General features: G+C 39.8%; 2 protein-coding genes across 4 annotated transcripts; one reads left to right on the forward strand and one right to left on the reverse strand.

The window, feature by feature from the left end:
• Positions 1–10,490: 10,490 nt before the first annotated feature.
• Positions 10,491–14,756, forward strand: badb (BCL2 associated agonist of cell death b). 3 transcript variants are annotated; one of them, XM_072375850.1, is made up of 4 exons: positions 10,491–10,544; positions 11,312–11,461; positions 12,351–12,571; positions 12,656–14,756. In XM_072375850.1, exons 2-4 carry the CDS (start codon positions 11,320–11,322, stop codon positions 12,791–12,793), a joined length of 501 nt encoding a protein of 166 aa, XP_072231951.1. In that variant the 5' UTR covers positions 10,491–10,544; positions 11,312–11,319; the 3' UTR covers positions 12,794–14,756. The 3 variants fall into 3 exon arrangements, with proteins under 3 accessions (XP_072231951.1, XP_072231950.1, XP_072231949.1); XM_072375849.1 differs by having other exon boundaries at positions 10,497–10,675; XM_072375848.1 differs by lacking the exon at positions 10,491–10,544 and adding an exon at positions 10,727–10,855.
• Positions 14,757–15,395: 639 nt separating this feature from the next.
• Positions 15,396–17,603, reverse strand: LOC140281423 (uncharacterized oxidoreductase YtbE). The gene is made up of 6 exons (XM_072375847.1): positions 17,459–17,603; positions 16,835–17,140; positions 16,583–16,728; positions 16,297–16,436; positions 16,046–16,204; positions 15,396–15,965 (listed from the first exon to the last, which is right to left on the reverse strand). The coding sequence occupies exons 2-6, from the start codon at positions 17,083–17,085 to the stop codon at positions 15,786–15,788; spliced, it is 876 nt and encodes a 291-aa protein (XP_072231948.1). The 5' UTR covers positions 17,086–17,140; positions 17,459–17,603; the 3' UTR covers positions 15,396–15,785.
• Positions 17,604–20,246: the final 2,643 nt, after the last annotated feature.

Raw genomic sequence — 20,246 nt, forward strand, 5'->3', positions numbered from 1 at the left:
CACCTCCATTTGGTTACTTAGTTATTGATCAGTCTTGAGAGGGAGCTGCTGATCAGCCAGAAGGCATGCAAAATTAGATTTATGAAGGACAAACATTCACATACAAAGCAAAGGCTTACAAGCAGAATCCCTCTCCAGATCTTAGTGTAATTTGCAAAAATTCAAATATACTCTAAAGCCACATAATGCCTGCACCACAGCCATGATGAGAATATTTCCTGTCTTACCATGACCAAGCTTCTTCTGTGCCTCTGCAGTTTGTTGCCATTGCATAATTATGTACTAATAACTGAAATAGAGAAGCTGACACTGGGTGTGAGAACGTATTCTACAATAGGCACATGCATGTGTACTTTTGCCTACCCCACCCAATGAAAAATGTTTTTTTTTTTCAAAACTCAGTCATTGTGGATTCTTGCTAAAGAATCATTAAGTTTTGTTTCATTCAGCCCCTGACAAAAATACACAGAGGGAGAATTAAGACAAAAACTAATCTGCATACAAGTGAAAATAACTCATGCCGTGCACCACCCTAAATCTGTATGTGTTCCTCATGCACACATTCACACAATTGGATATAACCTGGTGTGTTGCAAGAAAAAACCATCCCAAATTGCAATCCATCACTTGGGTCCCCTCTGTTTCCTCTCCCCTTAAGCAATACTGACATTTCACTATGATTCATAACACTACACACAAGTGCACATACAGCATACAGTACAAGCACACACAGCTTACATTTGATCTAAAAAAAAAAACATGCAACTGACTGATTTGAAATTTTGAATATTCAAAATATCTTTGCTGACAGTGAATCAATAAAATGTTCAATGGTGTGCAGCAGTGGCTGGATCTGTAAAGTTAGGCTGAATAATAAAATGAGTCAAAGTAAGGAAGGGAGGAAAATACACAAGTGAGTTCTAATTCCTTTCCCTGTAATGACATCCATCTATCACAGGCTTTCTTTTATCATTTTCATGTAGATTTGCTTTTGTTATGCTAATATTACAGTTACTCATCACATTTCTGTTCTGCTGACTGGCATTCAGGTTAATTCCCTTTTTTCAATAGTTTCTTCTCATTGCACTTTTCCCAATTTACAGCATTTTACAGAACTTTCAAAGTTTGAAAACTAAAAGTATAATCAGTGAAAAGGAAAAGTGGGCCCAGTGTGGCACTGTAAAGCAAGATTTCAGAAAGTTTAAAGCTCAAGCACCTTCTATGATGGAAAGTTTTATCTCCAAACGGAAAGTCCGAACACAATCACAGCCTTCCCCCCAAAAAAGTTTCACTTACGTCTGATTCTTAACTCCAGTTAAGAAAACCTCTCGACCGCTCTAAATCCAACAAGCAGATTGTTTCTGTCAAACAGCATCAATTAAACACGGGCCATGACGCCATCAGCAAGCAAGCTCCTGATGAACTAGTTCAGTCAGCAACCCAGATACAAGCAGGAGGGAAATATGGGGGACAGGGGGAGAAGAGAGGCAGAAGTGAAACTGCAAGAAAGGAAGGAATAACAGTATTATGGGGGGTGTAAAGGGTGAGGGAAGTGAGAGAATGACAGAGATGAAGGTGTAGACACAGGGTAAGGAGAAACTGATGCACAGGCTAAATGGAGGCTGACAGAATAAAAGAGAAAACACTGAGTTTGTTTGTGAGTGGATGAAATGACAGATGGTGGGATTAGGTAATGGGGAAAATAAACGTACCAATTCAGACATCTTCAAATCCCCTTGTATGTACAGTGTTGTGCCTCTTCATTCAATTTTATTGTCAAAATAAAACTCAAAGCCTCAAAGAGAATTGATTGCCTACTTCTGACGTAAAAGATAAGAAGAAAAACAGGGACTTTAACCAGCTACTGAAAGTGTCACTTGACCTTGAACTGCTTCATAGAAATTGTCTTATTATTTACTAAGATGCAGTGTCTGTGATTAGCAAAACCACTTTAAAAACAACAAATTATTACATCTAAGGTATTTGGAGGTCCTTGATGAACTGATCAACTCTCAACCCATGTTAACAAGCCTAGATTTCAGATCCCAGATAAACCCCCCAGTAATGTTACAACCCTACACTCAGCCAGGGTAAAGCGAAAAGAACATGTGGAATTGGTTCAGGATCAAATAGTTTATTATTTAGTGAAATATATATAAAACAGATCAAATAAGCACAACCTGAAATTATAACTGAAACAGGGCTGTTGGGTGACAACAAATTAAAAATAGGTCATTCCAATCTAAAAAGCAAACTATGAAAAAAATTCTGAGCTCCCTACTTTATCAAGCTGTCATGCAGCCTAAAAGTCTCTCTCATTACCGTTACACTATGATTCAAATAGCTCTTAATGGCTCGATCTGTTTTGCTCACCTGGTTGTTAAAGACAACAGTTTGTCTGTGCGGCTTCTCTCCCAAGTCAGACCTGATGGAAACATCCCAGAGACATGAGTGTTCTCACCAATATCTAACCAAATCCTGCTCAGTCCCATGAGCAGACCATAATTCCGTCACTACTCTCTCTGTCTTGCTTGTTATATATTTTTAGTCAAAGCTAAGTCAAGGTAAAGTTTACTTCTATAGCACATCAACATCAAACGAATGAGCTAAATAAAAACTGTGCTTGCATGATAAAAGCCTAAATATGCCACTTAACCAGGTCTAAAAGCCAGCAAGAATAAACTCAGTTGGGTAAAAGTTTTAAAGAGATTTTATCCACTTTACAATCATCTTTGTTGTTTTGCTTTTCTGGGTTTCAATCTTTCATGTCCCCTGGTCTCTTGTGCTCTCATTGCCAGACAAACCTCACTCACCAAATCCTCCTTTGCGAACTGGTCTGGAAAATCAAGCAAGCTCGATACTCAGTTGGAGACAGGGACAGCTCCACATGCCTCTCAAATCATGTATTTGTATCATTAACACCCAGAGACTCCCAATCGAACTGATCTGAGTCATAAATGTGTGCACGTGTGAATGGATGAGTGTAGCTTGTAGCTTAAAAACATTTTGAATGTTCAAATAGACAAGAAAAGCACTGTATAAACACAGTCCATTTACCACTTATTATTCATATGAAACATCAAACATTTGGCATAGAGTCTTGCAGTGTGAACTTGGTTTAACAGAAACAAAATCTAACAAAGAAGGTAAGCTCAGTTTAGCCTTTGGATGTAATCAGGCAGACAGTGTTGAAGCCTGCCAAACTCTTCAAACTCGGGTTGTTACAAAGTTAAATTATCAACCCACATCCATTCCTAAGGATTTATGCGTAAATAAATTACAACCACAGTCAGACGCATATGTAGGCTGCTCGCGTTAGATCACAGCCGCCACAAGAGACACTTAAACCGGGTTTTTAACTACTTGCAAAACTGTGATGTGGTGGGACAAAGCTGAGTGTTGGTCCTGTGAGCGAGAAACATGGAGATACCAAGACGAGGAAGGTGGGGCAGGCCATGAGCCGTAAAAAAGATTTTAATCAGAATGAAACATATTTTGAACAAGGTTTCCACAGGCGAATGGCAGATAGACTTTATGAACAGTAAAATCATTTACTTTGAAAACCAAATAAATATGTTTACTATTCACATGGATCAGTGTGACATATTTTTAAAATAATAAGTGTATATATATATGTGTAATAATAATAATATATCTCCATTAACACTTTCGTGTACCAAAAGCTCATTTGTATTTTGAACTTTTATAATTCAATTTCCATATCACTATGACCAAACCAGCCGTGGTTCTTGATGAGTAGCGAATAAAGCATGAACATGTGCTTACTGAAGCCATGCTTTACATCTTTAACTCTAAACTGATTAGGAAACACAGGTTTAATCAAATGCTGCTAATTGAGGCAGCGTTGTGCTAATGATCACGTTGTATTGACGGCTAGAGTTTATTAAATGATCTATTATTTAGGAGCAGCACATGGTGAATTATTGAAAACCTGAAACTGTGCACATCTATATTTAACGTTGTCGTGGCATTAAAGGTGAAGACTTTGAGAAACAACACATTTATGTCAGGACCATGTTTTCACAGCCCGAGCTAATGAAAACAACCTGTACTGTGTGGTATTCTACCAATCAACTACCATTACAGAACCTAATGACTAGCATGGACAAGAACACGCCTTAAAGATGACGTTAAGTACACGTGTATGAGACGACATCCACAGGGGCTCTCAGAACACACTCATACCAGCCCAACCACATGAAAAAGCTCAAGCAGAAGTGATTTTATTAGAGGGTTCAGAAAGGATGGGACGTAAGTTGTGGTTTTTACTCCAGTAAGATAGAGAAGGGAGTGATGGGAGTGAGTGGGCACATGTCCAGTCAAGTCCAGACAGAGAGTCATTACAATACTCATTAGGGATTTTTAACCATCAGGTCACAGGGAAACTCCACAGTTTTGAAAGATACTCAGGCTTGACGCAAGAAAACTTAAAACGAAACAGCTTTGATACATGATTTCATCATTAGAAACATGATTTGACGTCATGGGAAATTGGCTTATATTCTTACTTGCTGAGAGCTGAATGAGTTTTTTGGTACAAGACCATTTCTTGCCCAGGATCACTGAATTTACACTTTGTTTGTGTGTACAACCTAAACAACTGAAGTGACAGAAATAACTAGCTACATTTACTAACGGTCATGTGAAAAGAAAAGCATTTCCAAGCTTTTACATGTCAGACTACAATAAAAAAAAAAATTCTCTTCTCCTTAGTAGATCTTGTGATATTATCATATAAACTTAGATTTAAAAAAAAAACAACACAAAGGACACTAACATGCAGTCACAGTGTGTGTAAACCCACCCGTTCCACTTCCATAGGGATAAGGAGGGTAAGTAGCAGCCAGGCGTTGGTAATCTTTTTTTTGCTCTTGATTATTGATCATCAGTAAGTGTGAGAACCTGTATAAAAAAGAAAGTTTAGGCAGTTCTTTGTTCTGGAGCATTCAGGTGTGTATTAACACAATGTCAAGGAGGAAAGACATAAACAATGATCTTGGAGAAGCAATTCTTTCTGCCGTTCGATCTATGCAGGGGTTATAATGCCATTTCCTAACAATCAAGAGTCCATCATTCTATCTCTGCTTCTCAGTGAGAAGGATTTTTCACAAGCAGAAAACAATCAAGACAGTTTTTCAAAAGTTAGAAAATCCATCCATTTTCTATACCGACAGTCCGTTAATCGGGTAGCAGGTGGGCTGGAGCCTATCCCAGCAGTCATCGGGCGAAAGGCGGGGTACACCCTGGACAGGTCAAAGTTAGAAAATAAATAGATAAAATCCATGAGAAATATGTCAGACTCTACAGGCCTCAGTTAGCATGTTAAATGTTGAAGTTAACGACCGTACAATTAGAAAAAGACTGATCAAGTACGGCTTGATTGGAAGTGTTGCCTAAAGACTTCTGGAACAATTTCATTAGGACAGATGAGACCAGCCATGGAGATGTTTGGTCATAATGCACAGCACCATGTTTGGTGAAAACCAAACACAGTATATCATCACAAACACTTCATAGCAACTACCCAACATGGTGGTGGAAGGCTGATGATTTGGGCTTGAATTTTAGAGCCAAATGTTGCACATAAATGAATCCCTCAAAACCTTGATTAGCTGAATCAACGCAAGCAAAGTGGACAAAATTTCCCCACAGAGATACAAAAGACTGATAAAAACTTTTAGAATACAGTGTAAAACAACTGATTTCCAACCTTTTTGGCTTCTCACAAAGAGCAGCATGAACAGGTCGCATTTCTGAGGTCTGAATTCCATGAAAAAAGTGGTTTTCCCATCTAATATTCCTATATGGTTCCATTTAAATCATTGATGATCCCACTCAAAATTAAACATTTGAAAACTATTTTTAAAAACTCAAAACACATTTCTGGATTTTTCCTATCCTCCTTCTGTTTATAAGTTATTTTAAATCTGCTCATCCGTCAGCTGCTCCAACAGCAACATGATGCTCAATACTATCCCACTTCTATCCCAACTACCCCATCTGGATACAGTTTTGGATTTTCATACACTGGATGAAAAAGACCAGGAGTGCATTTTTCTATATTCTCAAACATGACTCTTAGATGAGCAGGGTTGTAGGTTGCAGCTAGCTGCACAAGGGTGGAGTGGAATAAATTAGAAAGCTGCCATATGTTATCCTTGTGATCACATACATGCGAGGGAGTGGTCCGTATATAATGAGCATGTTCTTAGAGCAGTGATGAAAGAGCTTGAGTGAAATAAGAAGGCCACAGGAGTGTATTCACACTGATGTAGGTGCTGTTTTGCTCTCTCTGGGTTCCTGTGTCTCTGACGTGCAATTTTGTGATTTTTTTTGTCTCTCGAGACTATTTTTTTCTCTCAGATTTCCTGCCACCTTTGTAGCTCTTCTGTTTCCTTACTTTTCTCACTTCTCAAACCCTGTGGTCTAAATGTACTTTTGACCCTTCATCTGCTCATGTATCTGTCTCTCCCTGCAGCATGTCTGGTACACTCTTGCTGGATTTCAGGTGGTTTTTCTCATCTCTTTTTCGGGAGCAGTTGGGAAACCAATTGATCCCCGCCCCCCCTTCTTTTGCCCCCCGCTGAAAAAAATCCAAAATTGCTCTATGTCTCCCCCAGCTCGACTCTGGGCCTACAGAGAGGGGAAAATATTTGAAAGAGCAGAGAGTGTAGCTGAGGCAGCAGCAGCAGACAATCAGTGTCCTGGCCTTCAGTTGAAAGGAACATTTCGAGGAAAGCTTAGCAATGCTGATGCCTTTGCTCTCAAACAGCCACACACTTACACAAACAGCCACACGCTCATACACTGAGTGGTGGTTTGGAGACAGTGTGGGAGTGCATACGCCTCCGTTTCCCAAAATATCCACCAGATGAGGGGCAGGGAGGCAGGGCGAGGTTGGTACAGGGAGATATAAATGGATGCTAATTGTATGGCTCCCTCAAATTGCCCTTAAATCCAGCAGACTTATACACAAACACACACTCCGTGTTTCCATGTATGTGGATGAAAATGATCCCGCTCATACAGGAAAGTTTAAGGATTTTTCGCACTCATACACACATATGGATGCAAACTTTAAAGAAAACACACACACAGATTAAAATGGATAATAATTTTGTGCCTCTCAAACCATACCCAAATCCAACCCAAACTCTTGTGATAGATCCATATAATCCATCCAAGAATAGAGTTCACAAGAAGCTAAAGGAAATATCATTTTACCAGAGTTGCTGTGTACATACAGTACAAGATAATATAATAAGCTGATTATGCAGACTTTGGCTCTTCATCTATGCTTAGAAACTCAGATAAGTTCTGTTTGGATGCAATAAACCAGAGGAAGCTGCATCATATCATTTCAAATCCCACCACAGTCTCCACAAACACTGTTTGCCCCTCCTGTTCAAGTGTCCATTACTTACTAATTTTATTTTGAACCTCTCAAGAGGCTCCTAATGCAAAACAGTGGAGAGCAAGCAGTGACGTAGAGGGAAGATGAGGCGAAGAGGCACTTCTAAATATAAACATTTGATAATTATACGGTTGACTTTCTCTCACTGATTTGAGGACAGTGCACGAGAGAAGAAATAGAGAGACAGCGAGTAGAGGAGTCACACAATGCCATCCACACCCAAAGTACAGTTTTCCTCTGTTGTAAGGATTTTGTTAAAGCTGTAAGTAAGGGATAAAATGCATGCAGAAATGTTATTTTTACAGAGTGAGAGTTAAAGATATAAGACATAGTGTTTCCCTTTAATGTCCTTTTGTTTAATTTCTTTTTAAAATTTATTTTAGAAAGAAAGTAGGCATCCTGGAATAGGAAGTGAAGCAGTATAACCACAGAGGAGCAGAGTTCGACTTGATTCAAAGCAGCTCCGTTTGTAGCCTTATCTCCCCATCTGCTGCTTACACAAGGAATGACACTGCTCGTGGATTTCCTGTCCTCTTGTATTTTGTTTCTCAGGAGGTAAGAAAAGGAAAAAAATACAAATATAAATCTCACTGAACATTTATAAAGTCTCAATCTGTAAGAGATGGTAAAATCTGTATAGGTTTACAGTTTTATGCCTCCTGTTTGTGCCACACCCTCTTCTTATCCAGCCTTATCATCGCATTCAACTCCTGTCAAAAGTCAGCTGTTGTATGACACAAGTCCCACTGTTCTCTGACCATTATGTTTCCATTCAAGCCCCCCGTTTATTATATTACAAGCCAATGTCATGCAGAAAGAATGATATATCTAATCACAAACTAAATATCAGCAGGCATTCTAAAAGAGCCAATGTCTGTGAATTTACTCATGTATAAGACATATGTCCATTCATTTTTGTATTAATTATGATGTCTTTAAGTACATGTTCAGTTAGAGATATCTTAAATGAGTTGTTCCCATTTGAATCAGCTTCTGCTTCGCAGCATATGATGTGAATATTGTGCTTCTTATTCCAGCAAAAATGTGCAGTATAAAGTTCAGGGTATATCTCCAGTCACTAATTATTACTATATCTACTAATTATCATCATATATACAAGAATAACTCCAAATGCATTAAAGTTGTGCATTGCTGTCGCAACATTTGTCATGGTCAGCATGAAATCCTTAGTTTTATCTCCTTTCTCTTTCAGACCCTGTACTATGTGTCATGTCTGTTCTGATTGGTCAACAATGGTAGTATACAAAGCACGTGCTTGTTCTACATTTGACATTGAAAAAAATGATTGTGTAAGTTTGACCAAAACAGGACTTTGTACATGCAGTCTCACCGAAATTGTGCACAATCCAGCTTCTCAAAAGCGGGCGAACACACCCAGATAATGCAGTTGGTTATCAAATCACTCCTGCATGTGAATGCTCAACTAGACTTTTCCTAGGCGCTCTGCAAATGCTCAAAAGTTTCACCTTTTTGCACATTTTTGTAAAAGCAGTAAAGCATAAGTGTAGATTAAGGCAGTCAAATTCCCAATAAAGCTGCTCTCATTCACATATTTTTTCTATTTATTTAGTTAGACAGCTAAACATCAGTCTGTTAAGACTCCATGTCAACTCATGGTCCTTGAAATCATTTCCAGACCGTTGTTTTGCTTTGATGAAATTCTGATTTTATAACTGCAGCATTATCTGACAAAGTCACCATTCATGTAACTTAAAGACAAAGTCTCTACAGTGAATTTGACTATACTTACATGCACAATGATCCGCCTCAGATAAAGTTAGAACTAGCAGAATGTCCTGAACATTAGAACTAACTTGATACTGCTATTGTGCATGACAAGACAAGTATTGAGGCTTATTATTATTAAGCAGAACAAAGTTGATTTAATCATCATCTGTGTCATAATTTGTAAATGATACTAAATTTGACTTAATTTAAATGTAAACAATAGTGAGACACTGAGACAATTGTTCTCCATGTGGTTTGAATATCTTTGTCAGATGTGGCCATGACTTGTCTATTAGTGTGTGTGTTTCATTTGAAATAAGATGTCAGAGCATTTAAGTTACCGTTAGGAAAAATAAATTGGAATGCCCCTTAAAGTCAGATTTCCAACTCAGAAAATTGAACGAACTTCAACAGCACCAACCTCAAAATCCAACATGGCTGACCCATGCATAAAAAACAGCAGTTTAGCAGTTGTGTCTCATTAAATCAGCCACACATATAATACTTTTCTAACAGTTTACACATCACTACAGTGGTTTGTATGTGCAAAATAGAGCTTAGTGCATTATCATCACTTTCTTTTGCTACAAATATCCAGCCCATTAAGTGAGCACAACAACAAGAAAATCCTACTGGTTTTCTGACGACAGAAGCTGTCAGCTCGATGGGCCTGAGCTGGCTTTACTTTCTGTGAGAGCTCAGAATGTTCCAGTTGTTTTATCAGTCTGTAGGTGCGATAATGTAGCATATTGTATACTATATATTAGGCTTCTATGCATACCTTGTATAGACCTAATGTTATATTATTGTTGTTATTATTACTATGGTTTTTGTTATCGTTGGTGATATAACTATTTGCTGTTTTTGTCAGTAACAATAGTAGTAGTATAAGCACCAGCTAGGTGAGTATTGACTTTTGCCTTATGACTTTTGCATCTTATTTAGTTATCTTACTTATCTTCCTCTTTCTTACTCTTGTAATACTGCAGTCCTTTTACATGTACAAAACAACTCTATAACACACAATAAGAAAGTGAAAACCCTCGATGACAATATCACCTCTTTAAAGGAACATACTATTGCTTTACTTTTCCATTTATTAATTTATGTGCATGCTAGTGGGACAACATTGATATATTTTCATTACATTGACTTTATTTTAGGTCTAAAAGTAAGATCTTGAATTGCAACGGAGTACAGATCTGAACCTCACTATTGATAAAAGTGGAAAAATGCATGTCTTCTGAATCTTTCTGCGCACCGACTCTGCACATTACGGTAACCCAGTGAGACAAACAAGTCCTAGCCCGCAACAGTGACGTCAGCGCGCTGCGAAGGTGCAGTGACGCTCGGCGATTGGGTAAGCGCGGAGCTAAAGTGTATTGTACTGTAAAAAGAGAAGACACGGATAACAACAACAACAGCTGTGGCCGCATGAAGCTAACTAGAGACACACTCGTACTTTTCTGGCTCACGCTATAGAGATTTCGGGTAAGGAAACTTACTTACAAGCAATCTTACAGGCGCAGTTAGCCGAAATTGGCCGCAGCAGCTTCCGCCCTGTAGGAAGTTTCTTTTGTCCTCTTCAGTCAACAACAACAAAACAGGCGATGCAGTGTGCCGACAAGACAAGGGGGGTTGTTAGCTTGTTTAACAACAGTGTTACAGCAAGTACGTTACCCGATTAAATATCAAAGTGTTTTGGCATCCCGAGTCGTTTCTGTCGTGTGATTGTTTCTGTAAAATAGATCTCTGGACGGGTCAGGATCGGGGACAGCAGAGCGAAACTGAGAGCCTGCTGGGTGTGTTACACAGGTGGCTTCAGTAGATGATGCCATTTTATAAGTCTTAAAGATTAAACTAATGAGCTTTAGGGCAGTAAAATGGTATCATATCAGCTTTGTCCCAACCCTTTGCACAATACTCTGAATTAAAGCACATATTCCTTAGGGCAGATGATCCCATTCTGTGGGAGTTCACCCACTGAGGTCAAGTGCAGGGCGATATGATTGAAATATGAAGATCACCCTGCTCTGATTATAAACTGGATTTTGTACCGTATGCTCATCTATACAAGGATGTGTCACCATTTGGGTTTTTCAGGTTTCTTATTACCTTTTTTTTCAGATGTCACGATGGCTGCAAACTTCACCATTTCAGACAGCGACTCAGAGCCATCAGAAGAGGTAGAGGAAAGAGAAAATCTGGAATCAGTTGGGCAAGAAGAGCATGTCATTCAGCGCCACACCCTCACACTACCTGACCTCAGATCTGCAGGTAAACAGGGATTATGGTCGTTGCGATGTAAAAGAAGGGGAATGTTGCAAACTGCTAAAACATTTAGGAAAAATTTGGCTCAATATCCAAAACAGGAAGCACCAGCGTGGTTATACTTGGAAGTTGTTAATCTATTTATAAGCAATCGTGACCAAATTCGTCTTCAGATGGGACTCAAATTACTTTACTTTTTGTTACAAGTATTATATTTCTTTTCAGTTTTATTTATATAGTGCTTGTTTACAGCAAAAGTCTCCTTGAGACATCATAAAGACACTGTTCAGCTCAATCAAATTCCACATCAATTAAACCCAGGTCATCACAATCCTGTTAAATCACATTCATTAATATCCAAATTAGTCCAGTTTGTGTAATCCCAGGTCATTAAATGTGGCCTAGCAAAAGAAAAGCAACAGATTGCGTTGAATTTGCTGTTCGATTCGTTTCTCAGTCCTGAGCATGCGCACAGCAACAGTGGAGCGTAAAACTCCAGGAGAAACCTCCAGCTGAACTCCAGCGGTTCGGGGTTGTGAGGACAGGAAAGAGGGGTTTCCAGCATTTGTGTTTATCAGTGCTCAACCACAATACTTCCTCATGTGGGGCCCACATTTTCCAGGAGAGATAAATATAGTCCAGTCTTAACTCAGTAACTTCTGGTTGTTATTGGTGACTTTCACTCCAGCTTGTTTAGACAATGAAAGTAACACTTTATGGTCCTTTTTGTCTCAGCTGCCGCAAAGCTGGTTCTATACCTGTACACAAGTATCAGTGAATTTAAACCAAAGCTGCAAATTGTTTTGATGTTAAGATGAAACTGATGAGACTATTTATATTTTCTGTTCCTGTGAAACATCTCAAGTCCTGCTCACTTTTTCTTTCTCCCATATAGCAAATGGTCGGATCAGACTGAACTCTGAGTCCATCGTGTCCACGTCCTCCAGAGACGAGGAACTCCTGGCCAGCGGGGAAGAGGAGGCTGGGACCCCCACTGAAGGATTTCCATTCAGGGGGAGATCTCAGTCGGCTCCCCCAGCCCTATGGGCCGCCAAGAAGTACGGTCGACAGCTTCGAAGGATGAGCGATGAGTTTGACAGCCTGTTGGATAAAGGCGTAAGTATGAAGATAGATGAAGGGTTAAAGGCACTAGCTATGGTTTATTTTTTTAAGTTTCTACTCTGTATCCGTCTCATGCAGGAGATGAGAAAGGTGAGGAGTGCGGGGGCGGCCAAACAGATGCACCACTCTAAAAGCTGGTGGAACTACCTCTTCAGTCACCAAGAGGCCGAGGGAGAGAACAACCACCACGATAACCACTCCCACCGCACTGAGTAGAGCAAATAAGAACTGTACATCGTTTTTGGGCTGAAGGAATCATTGGAGAAGACCGAAGCTCGGAAGCCACGAGTACAATGTGACCCGAGACAGACATAAGGTTGGCATACTCAAACAAAATGGGACACAGCAGTACATGCTCACTAAGTCCCGCCATAGACACGTCAGTTTTATGTCATAATTAACTACATTTAAATCATTTTTTTGTATTTGTGTTTTGATTGTGATGTAAAAAAAAAAAAAAAAATGTTGCGGAGTCCATTGTGTAATGGCAAAAGGTCCGTCAGGTATGAAGGTGGACTGTTGGCTGTCTAGATCCCACAAAATGGATCAAATGAGAGATAGTTCGGTTAGCTTCCACGTCAACACAATGCAATATACAGCAGAGGGATGGGTATATGTGCTGAAATTAAAACGACTGGTTATTTGAGGCCACATCGAATGCTGTTAGAGTTTCCTATTTACCTTCTGTCCGTGTGATAAACAAGGCGTGTTTCCCTCCAAATGTTTGTGTTGTACTTGCACAAGCTGGTGACGAGATCATTGTAATTGTGTGCCAAAACAATCCACAGGCAATTTCAAAGAGTAGGGAGGAAAAAAAACGTCTTAGGTCTGTTATCAGCTTCCTGTTCTGCAACTTGCAAGCCAGTACCATTCCGAACAACTGTACTTGACTATCAGTGACTGCTTTATGAGATCAGATTTATCAAAAGAAGAACAATCGTATATTAGGACAATCTCTGATGCACAAATATTATCTTTTGTAAAACTTCAGGGTTAGACTATAGCTGATGACAATAAACCTACATTAAAAAAAAGTAAAAAAGCACAAACCAATCTATCTTTCTAAAGCTTTCGACAAGCGAAGAAGCAAAAATAAATAAATAAAAGGAATTTCTATGTGTAAATATCTTGTGAATATTTTATCAAATGACAAGGGACGGGGTTATAAGCAAGGCGATTTATTCAGAATTTTATTTACAAGGTTATCGCACTGATCAATAACTTTGGATAACCTAGCAATAGGCTGTGTACAATCCATAGCTGTTGTGATAAATGTCCTGTGCATTGTGTAAAGAAGCGGGTGGGGGTGAGTTGACTGCTGTGCAACATACTGCCTTCATTCCCTCAGAGGATGGATTTTGAGAGTCCGGTCTCATTTGAACACCTTTGTAAGGACTTAAACAAGCTTTTTGTATCCAAACCATTGAGAGTTTGTTCAGAAAAGTCCGTTTCCAGTCCTGTTGGGTTTCTAAAATAACTTCTTTTAAATGTGGGTCGTTCGCGTTCATCTGCGTTGGAATGTGAATAGAACCTTTAGTCCGAGCCTCAGCCGTAGGAGTGCCGATCTGATGCTGGATTTGCTACTTTCTGTGTTTTATTCAGGTTTTTGAAGACCACTTGGCACATACTTTAACCTTTATGGAAATGATTTTAAATTAAGGTCAGCTTTTTTATACGGCTTGGTAAAAATGATGCGGCGTGTTGTGACTTGTCTATCAATATGTGATTATTGAAAATGGTAACAGGTTTGTTCTGCTCGTGTCTTATTGTCTTCCTCTTGACTTCTGGGGTCGAGTTGTGAAGTTCTCGGGTTTGCAGGCTAAAGGGCTGCATTTGTATTGTCTATACTATAACATTTTACAGCTCGAGTGGGGTTAGGTCATTTCTAGCTTTCCCTCAACTTGGTTTTGAATCAGAGAACTCGACAATCTGAATGGTGCCACCCTTTTCCAAGATTCAACAAATGCCCTTGTGTTTAACATGTGCTTCACCCATTAACTGTTTTAAAAGGGAGTTATTCTCCTGTTATCAGATTCTTTGTGTAAAAAAAGGGCATTCTACACGTCACTCCTGATAGAACCTGTCTGTGTACTTTGACACAAGTAGTTTGAAGGTATGTGCTGGCAGAGAACATCTGCACGGTGTTGAGAACGTGGCACCAGATATGGAGTCTTTACTCTCTTAAAGAAACAGAGTTGAGTTGGGATTTAAGAGTATAAACATTTAATGAATTGCCTTGAACATTCTGTAACCTGTGATGCGACACCACACAGCCAGCCTTGTCCGTTTACTTAATCACCGCCTTAATCTTTACTGCTCGCTGTCACATATTAACGCTCAAGACAAAGCACAGGGTTTATTGGGTGTATATTTACTGTCACAGCTTTGAGGAAGAACCATTCCCAAAGTTGTGTTTGGTTTTAACTTTTAATATTCTACATGGGCACCTGGAGTTTTGCAACCATCCTTAGTATTACTTGAATCTGGAGACGTGTATGGAGAAAATTGAATTTTAATATTTCTTTTTTTGTTGATTCTTTTCAATTTTTAATGACTTTTGTAAATGTATTTTCTCTACTGCTGTGAAACTTCTAACATGCTATCCTGAATAAATGATTTTAAGAGTGGGTTTTAAAGAGATTCTCTTTGTTGTGGTGTTTTAAAGTTCCACCAGCACGGAGGGCGCTTTGAAAACGTTTAAATCAATAGCTTGTCCACTGCATATTTGTGGTCATTTATAGATTATTGAAATGCAAGAGTGAGAGCACAGAAGACTAAAAAAAACATTGTGATGTAACAGATTATAAAGAATAAATAATGGCACATGAACAGATTTATTACTGGAAAATCCTTACGAGTACTGACTGAGAAGGCTACTTTATCTTTTTACATCATTGGGACATTTTGTACTTTTATTTCTTATGTTTTGTTGTGACGCACTTTGGGATTTTTATCTGTGAAAGAGCTTTATATATACTTTATACATACCATCATTATATCATGACATAACGGACAGCTCTCACTTAATCTCAGTATGATTTACAATGGACTTCCCCGGCCTCCACACTTTACTTGGTAAATGAAATTTAAAAGCAACTGTGAAAGTTTAAAAAAAAAATGCACTTTCTCTGCAGTGGTTTCCCACCACTGCCAAAACTGGAGAGCACAAGGCGTCGTGAAAGACTATATGTGACCCACAGTTTGTGTTTCAGGCCACTTCAGAGGGATCCCAGCAGTACTTGTGTCCACAGTCCAAAGCTGACAGTCTGTGCATGTCTGTGTCACTGAGTGTGAAGTCAAAGACTGCTGCATTCTCCTGTATTCTCTGCGGATTTGATGATTTTGGGAGCACTGGGACACCCTGCTGCACCGCCCAGCGCAGCAAAACCTGTAAGAGGAAACGTAAAGTTTCCCAGATGTTCGCATTAAACAAACTGAACGTACACAAAGTAGCTGAGGAGGGCCTACCTGTGCAGATGTGCGTTTGCAGTTCTTTGCCACCTCCATCACCACAGGGTCAGCGACCAGTTCTCCTTTCCCCAAGGAGGAGTATGCCTGGAAGCACACTCCATATTCCTCACACACACGTCTCAGTTCTGCCTGGCACAGCTGTGGGTGAAACTCTACCTAAAGGAAACACTCACAAATAAACGTCATAGTTTTTTTACAAGTTATTGTTTACTCCGTGTTATACGTCCTCCCACTCTGCTGCATTATACCTGTAGAACTGCAGGAGGGACTTTGCAGCTCTCCATTAGTTCTTTCATGTGTGCTGGTGTGTAGTTGGACACTCCTATGGCCTTCAGCTTCCCCTGCCGATGCAGCTCCTCCAGTCTGGCCCAACTCTGTGCTCGGTTGCCTGGGACCAAATTTTCATTTAAGTAATACTGTTCCATTACATAGGTACTGCCTGCTCATTATAAAGGAGAATACATAAAATATTCACTTTAAAAACTAAGAAAGTTTTCAGGGTGAACACCGTCATGAACATGATTTGCCCTCTACCTGGGTTGCGTTGGTCAGCCACTGGCAGTCCCTGAGTGCCAGGCCAGTGGATCAGGTAGAGATCTATGTAACCCAAGTCCAGCTGAGACAGACTATGGAGGGCGCCTTCCATGGCCCTTTCGCCCTGATCCTTAGGGCCCAGCTTACTGTAAAGAAGAAAGGAAGACTGTTGCGGCAATGATCTGCATGACAACTGTGTCCCTTAATGAAAAGCTTCAGTGGTCTCTGAATTTCAAAAAGAAAAAGATTCACCTGGTTATGAATACATCATCTCTAGTCAAGCCATATTTAGGCAGGAGGTCCCGTAGTGCTCCACCCAGGTCAGCTTCATTCCTGTAGACAGCTGCACTGTCAAAGGCCCGGTATCCAGCAGCCAAGGCGGCATCCACAGCCTGATATACCACTTCAGGGCCCCACAACTTGTAGGTCCCCAAACCCAGGAGGGGCATCTGAAGCCCTGCATTCAGGACAACAGATGGGGAAGAGGGGGAGGAGGGGAACATCTATTCTACAAAACACTTCTTCGTACCCTCGTAGAACTATGTGGTTTGCCCAGCTCTATCAAAAAGGGAAGATAGTTGAAGGAGAAAAAGTAGGTCATTTTTTTAAACATTAAATTAGAACACAGCAATGGAAATATATATATATATATTCATTAAAATGCCACTTTGACGGGCGGCAAGTTGTTGAAAATACCGTTAACAATTATGCACTGTGGACATATTAAATGTTCTCGTACAATACAAGTGTATACGTTAGAATGTAACAGCTGAATACACAAACGCTACGTTGATACTAAAATATAATGAATGCAACAAAATGACGGGAAAGCTATTAAATGAATGACACTTTTTAAAATACATATTCAAATCGCACCTTCTTTGGCTGCAGTTTAAGAGGAGAGGTGAATAACTCGGCAGTCTCACTCTGGGTTCCCACAGACACGAAAGAAAAAAGAAAATTTCACGGAAAAAGTGAAACCTAAACTTCATGCTTATCTGCTGCTGCTTTCGGCTACATGTGGTCAGCTGACAGTCATGTGACAAATACGTTAGGACGGTTTTTTGCCGTCACCATAGTGACACCTGGCCTGACACCGCTGATTGGAGGAAGATCCAGCTAATCACAGAAGCCCAAGTGACAGGAAGGCGGGAATAAAAAACGTCCAGCGAACCCAGAGACGAGTTAAGCGTCTGATTGACGGACATATTTTTAACCGTTTAAGAGCTGCTGGATGTTAAAGTCAGCGCAAGTATCCGACAAAGGCAATTCGTGGTCGCCATTTTCAGAGAATAATACGGTAATTTTATGACCTATAGAGAAAAAAAAAAGTTTTTACTTGAGTAAATACAACCATATAATGTTTTATGAATTTGCCCCCAGCAAGCTAGTTAAACCAATGTGGTGTTACTCGAGTGTCCAGCAATTTATTAATTAATTTGGTGGTTATCTCATTTTCTTCCCCAAATCACTACAGGTCAGCTATGCCACTGCACGCGTCTTCTTTTCCCAACCCAGAAACGCGCTTTTTTAAGGCTGGGAATTTCCTGTTCAGATTCAAAATCAGAGGAGGCACCAGCTACAGGCAAGACCGAAATTAGCCTTCTCACAGCCTCCGGTTAAAAATGAAACGATGTATTCTCCTTCTCTTCACTGTCTGCGTCAAAGCATTGATGAAAATTATTGTCCATAAATTTAAATTATATAATTTGTGGGACTGTGCGTTTTAACAATGTCCAAGCACCACCCAATTTAAAGTGTAAAAGTAGCCTAAGGGAAATAGAGTCTGGATTCAAATTCCATTTCACTTTCAGGTTGTAAAGCCAAATAAAAAGAATAAGAAAAAAGCCAAGGGTGGGGAACACTTATCCAAAAAAAAAAACCCAAAAGCAATAAATTATGACATACTGGTGCCACCTCGGTATCAGCCGATATTTGCCATTGTTCCTCTGTTCAGGTTAATCAGTATTACATATCCTGATGCACGTTTGCCAAGTATGAGGATAGATTTCTTTTCATCTATAAAGGAGAGGATCCCAAGGCATTATGGGATCTATCTGCCTGTGGTCTGGGATGAAAGACGAGACTGAAACTGATCTTCAAGGAATCCCTTAGTCCCAGTAGCATTTGATATTTAACAGACAAAGCTTTTCAATCTGTGGCAGCCATGCACACACATACAATATAGAATAAGCTACCGAAACTGGAACAGCTAATTCTATCAAATTAAAAATATGAAATGTGCTGTCACCAATGAGTTTAATATATTTCATCAGGAGAATGGAGGTCATTGAAGAAGATGGGTTCAATCAAGAATTTGAGGTAATTACGGATGCCGTGTTAGCGCTCACATGTGTTATGACACACTGTCTTAATCTGTATTATTTGTCTGTGGATTGTTCTCCCTCTGTCTCTTCTTCTCTGCTTTCAGGGTATTGTCCGAACCGTTCTTGGCAACCTGGACTCTGATCTCCAGCCCTTCTCCACCAATCACTACACAGTCTTTCCATGTATCCTTCACATTAATTTGTTTGTCCATCGTTGCATTTATATGCCTGTCAACCCAACAGGTAATCCATTCCCGTGTCACCTGTTCTGTCAATCAAGAATCAGTTCATCACATTCCCTACTGATGCCACAGTGATGTACATGCAATATAGATGAGAGTTTGGTTTTGTGTCTGTGTCAATGTTTTTCTTTAACTGTGGCTGCCAGATAAGAAGCTCTGGGAAGTTTGCAAACACTGTAGAAGTAATCTGAAGCCGTACCCCTTTACTATCATCCTCTACGTGGAGAGGATGCACAATGGTGAGGATAGACACAGCATCTGCTTGATAAGCCGACTTAAAGCTTTATTCCTGAAAGCAATGCGTGTGGACTGCCACTAAATATGCTTCAAGTAAGTTGTGACTCCCTCCCTGAAACTGCTACCGCAGCTCATTTAATTTTAGCAAGCGCAGATACTGGAAAGAGGAACTTTATCCTTGACCTATATTCATCTGTGTGCTGTGGAATTAAAAAGCATGGGAAGAGCGGCTGCTGAGCGAGAGGTGGTGGATGTCTTGGGTACCAACATCCACAGAAAAAAGTTTTTCCTCATTCTGATTGGCTGATCTTATACATGCATACTGTCATTGTGTTTTTTTTTCGTAAAATAATGAACAAACTTGCAAGCTTAACTAATTTTGCTGGGTGGTTGAACGGGTCATATCATCTGAACAGATTAAAAGATACTGTCGGGGTATGATGACATCTCACACTCATTTATCTTGTTTCAGGGAAGGAAACAGAGGAGGTGAGTTGTTTTTGTATCGTAACTGGACTATCTGGAGTGTTCTTATCAGACTGCCTTGCCTGATAAAGTGGCATTGAACAACACCAACACCGTAATATACGGGGTGTGAACACAAACACACATTTAGGAGGTTGCAGATTAAGACCGTCCTTTTCTTACTGATTTAGAAAGGTGCATCTCATGTCATCCCACAACTGGTTTATTGTGTATGTATGTCTCATATTGTATAACATTTAATTACAGCACAAATACTCTAACACTTCTCCAAAGTAAAGCTTTAGAAATGATGTTATGGTGCATTTTGCTCGGTTTCTGATTAGTCTCAGTCAAAGCGCCGTCGGAGGGACTCGCCACTAGAGGAGGCCATTT

The sequence above is a fragment of the Leuresthes tenuis genome, unplaced genomic scaffold (genome assembly GCF_036924035.1).
Source record: "Leuresthes tenuis unplaced genomic scaffold, fLeuTen1.0.hap1 SCAF_22, whole genome shotgun sequence".
Taxonomy (NCBI): Eukaryota; Metazoa; Chordata; class Actinopteri; order Atheriniformes; family Atherinopsidae; genus Leuresthes; species Leuresthes tenuis.

Bases quoted from the DNA above. Each gene is read 5' to 3' on its own strand.
- LOC140281423 (XM_072375847.1), bottom strand. From the start codon at position 17,085: ATGTTCCCCTCCTCCCCCTCTTCCCCATCTGTTGTCCTGAATGCAGGG. The intron at 16,437-16,582 runs GTAGAGGGCAAA...ATTTGGTCCCAG, and splicing joins GGCTGACCAACGCAACCCAG to GCAACCGAGCACAGAGTTGG. The intron at 15,966-16,045 runs GTAGGCCCTCCT...TTCCTCTTACAG, and splicing joins GCAAACGCACATCTGCACAG to GTTTTGCTGCGCTGGGCGGT.
- badb (XM_072375848.1), top strand. From the start codon at position 10,795: ATGCAGTGTGCCGACAAGACAAGGGGGGTTGTTAGCTTGTTTAACAAC. The intron at 10,856-11,311 runs GTACGTTACCCG...CTTTTTTTTCAG, and splicing joins TAACAACAGTGTTACAGCAA to ATGTCACGATGGCTGCAAAC. The intron at 11,462-12,350 runs GTAAACAGGGAT...TCTCCCATATAG, and splicing joins ACCTGACCTCAGATCTGCAG to CAAATGGTCGGATCAGACTG.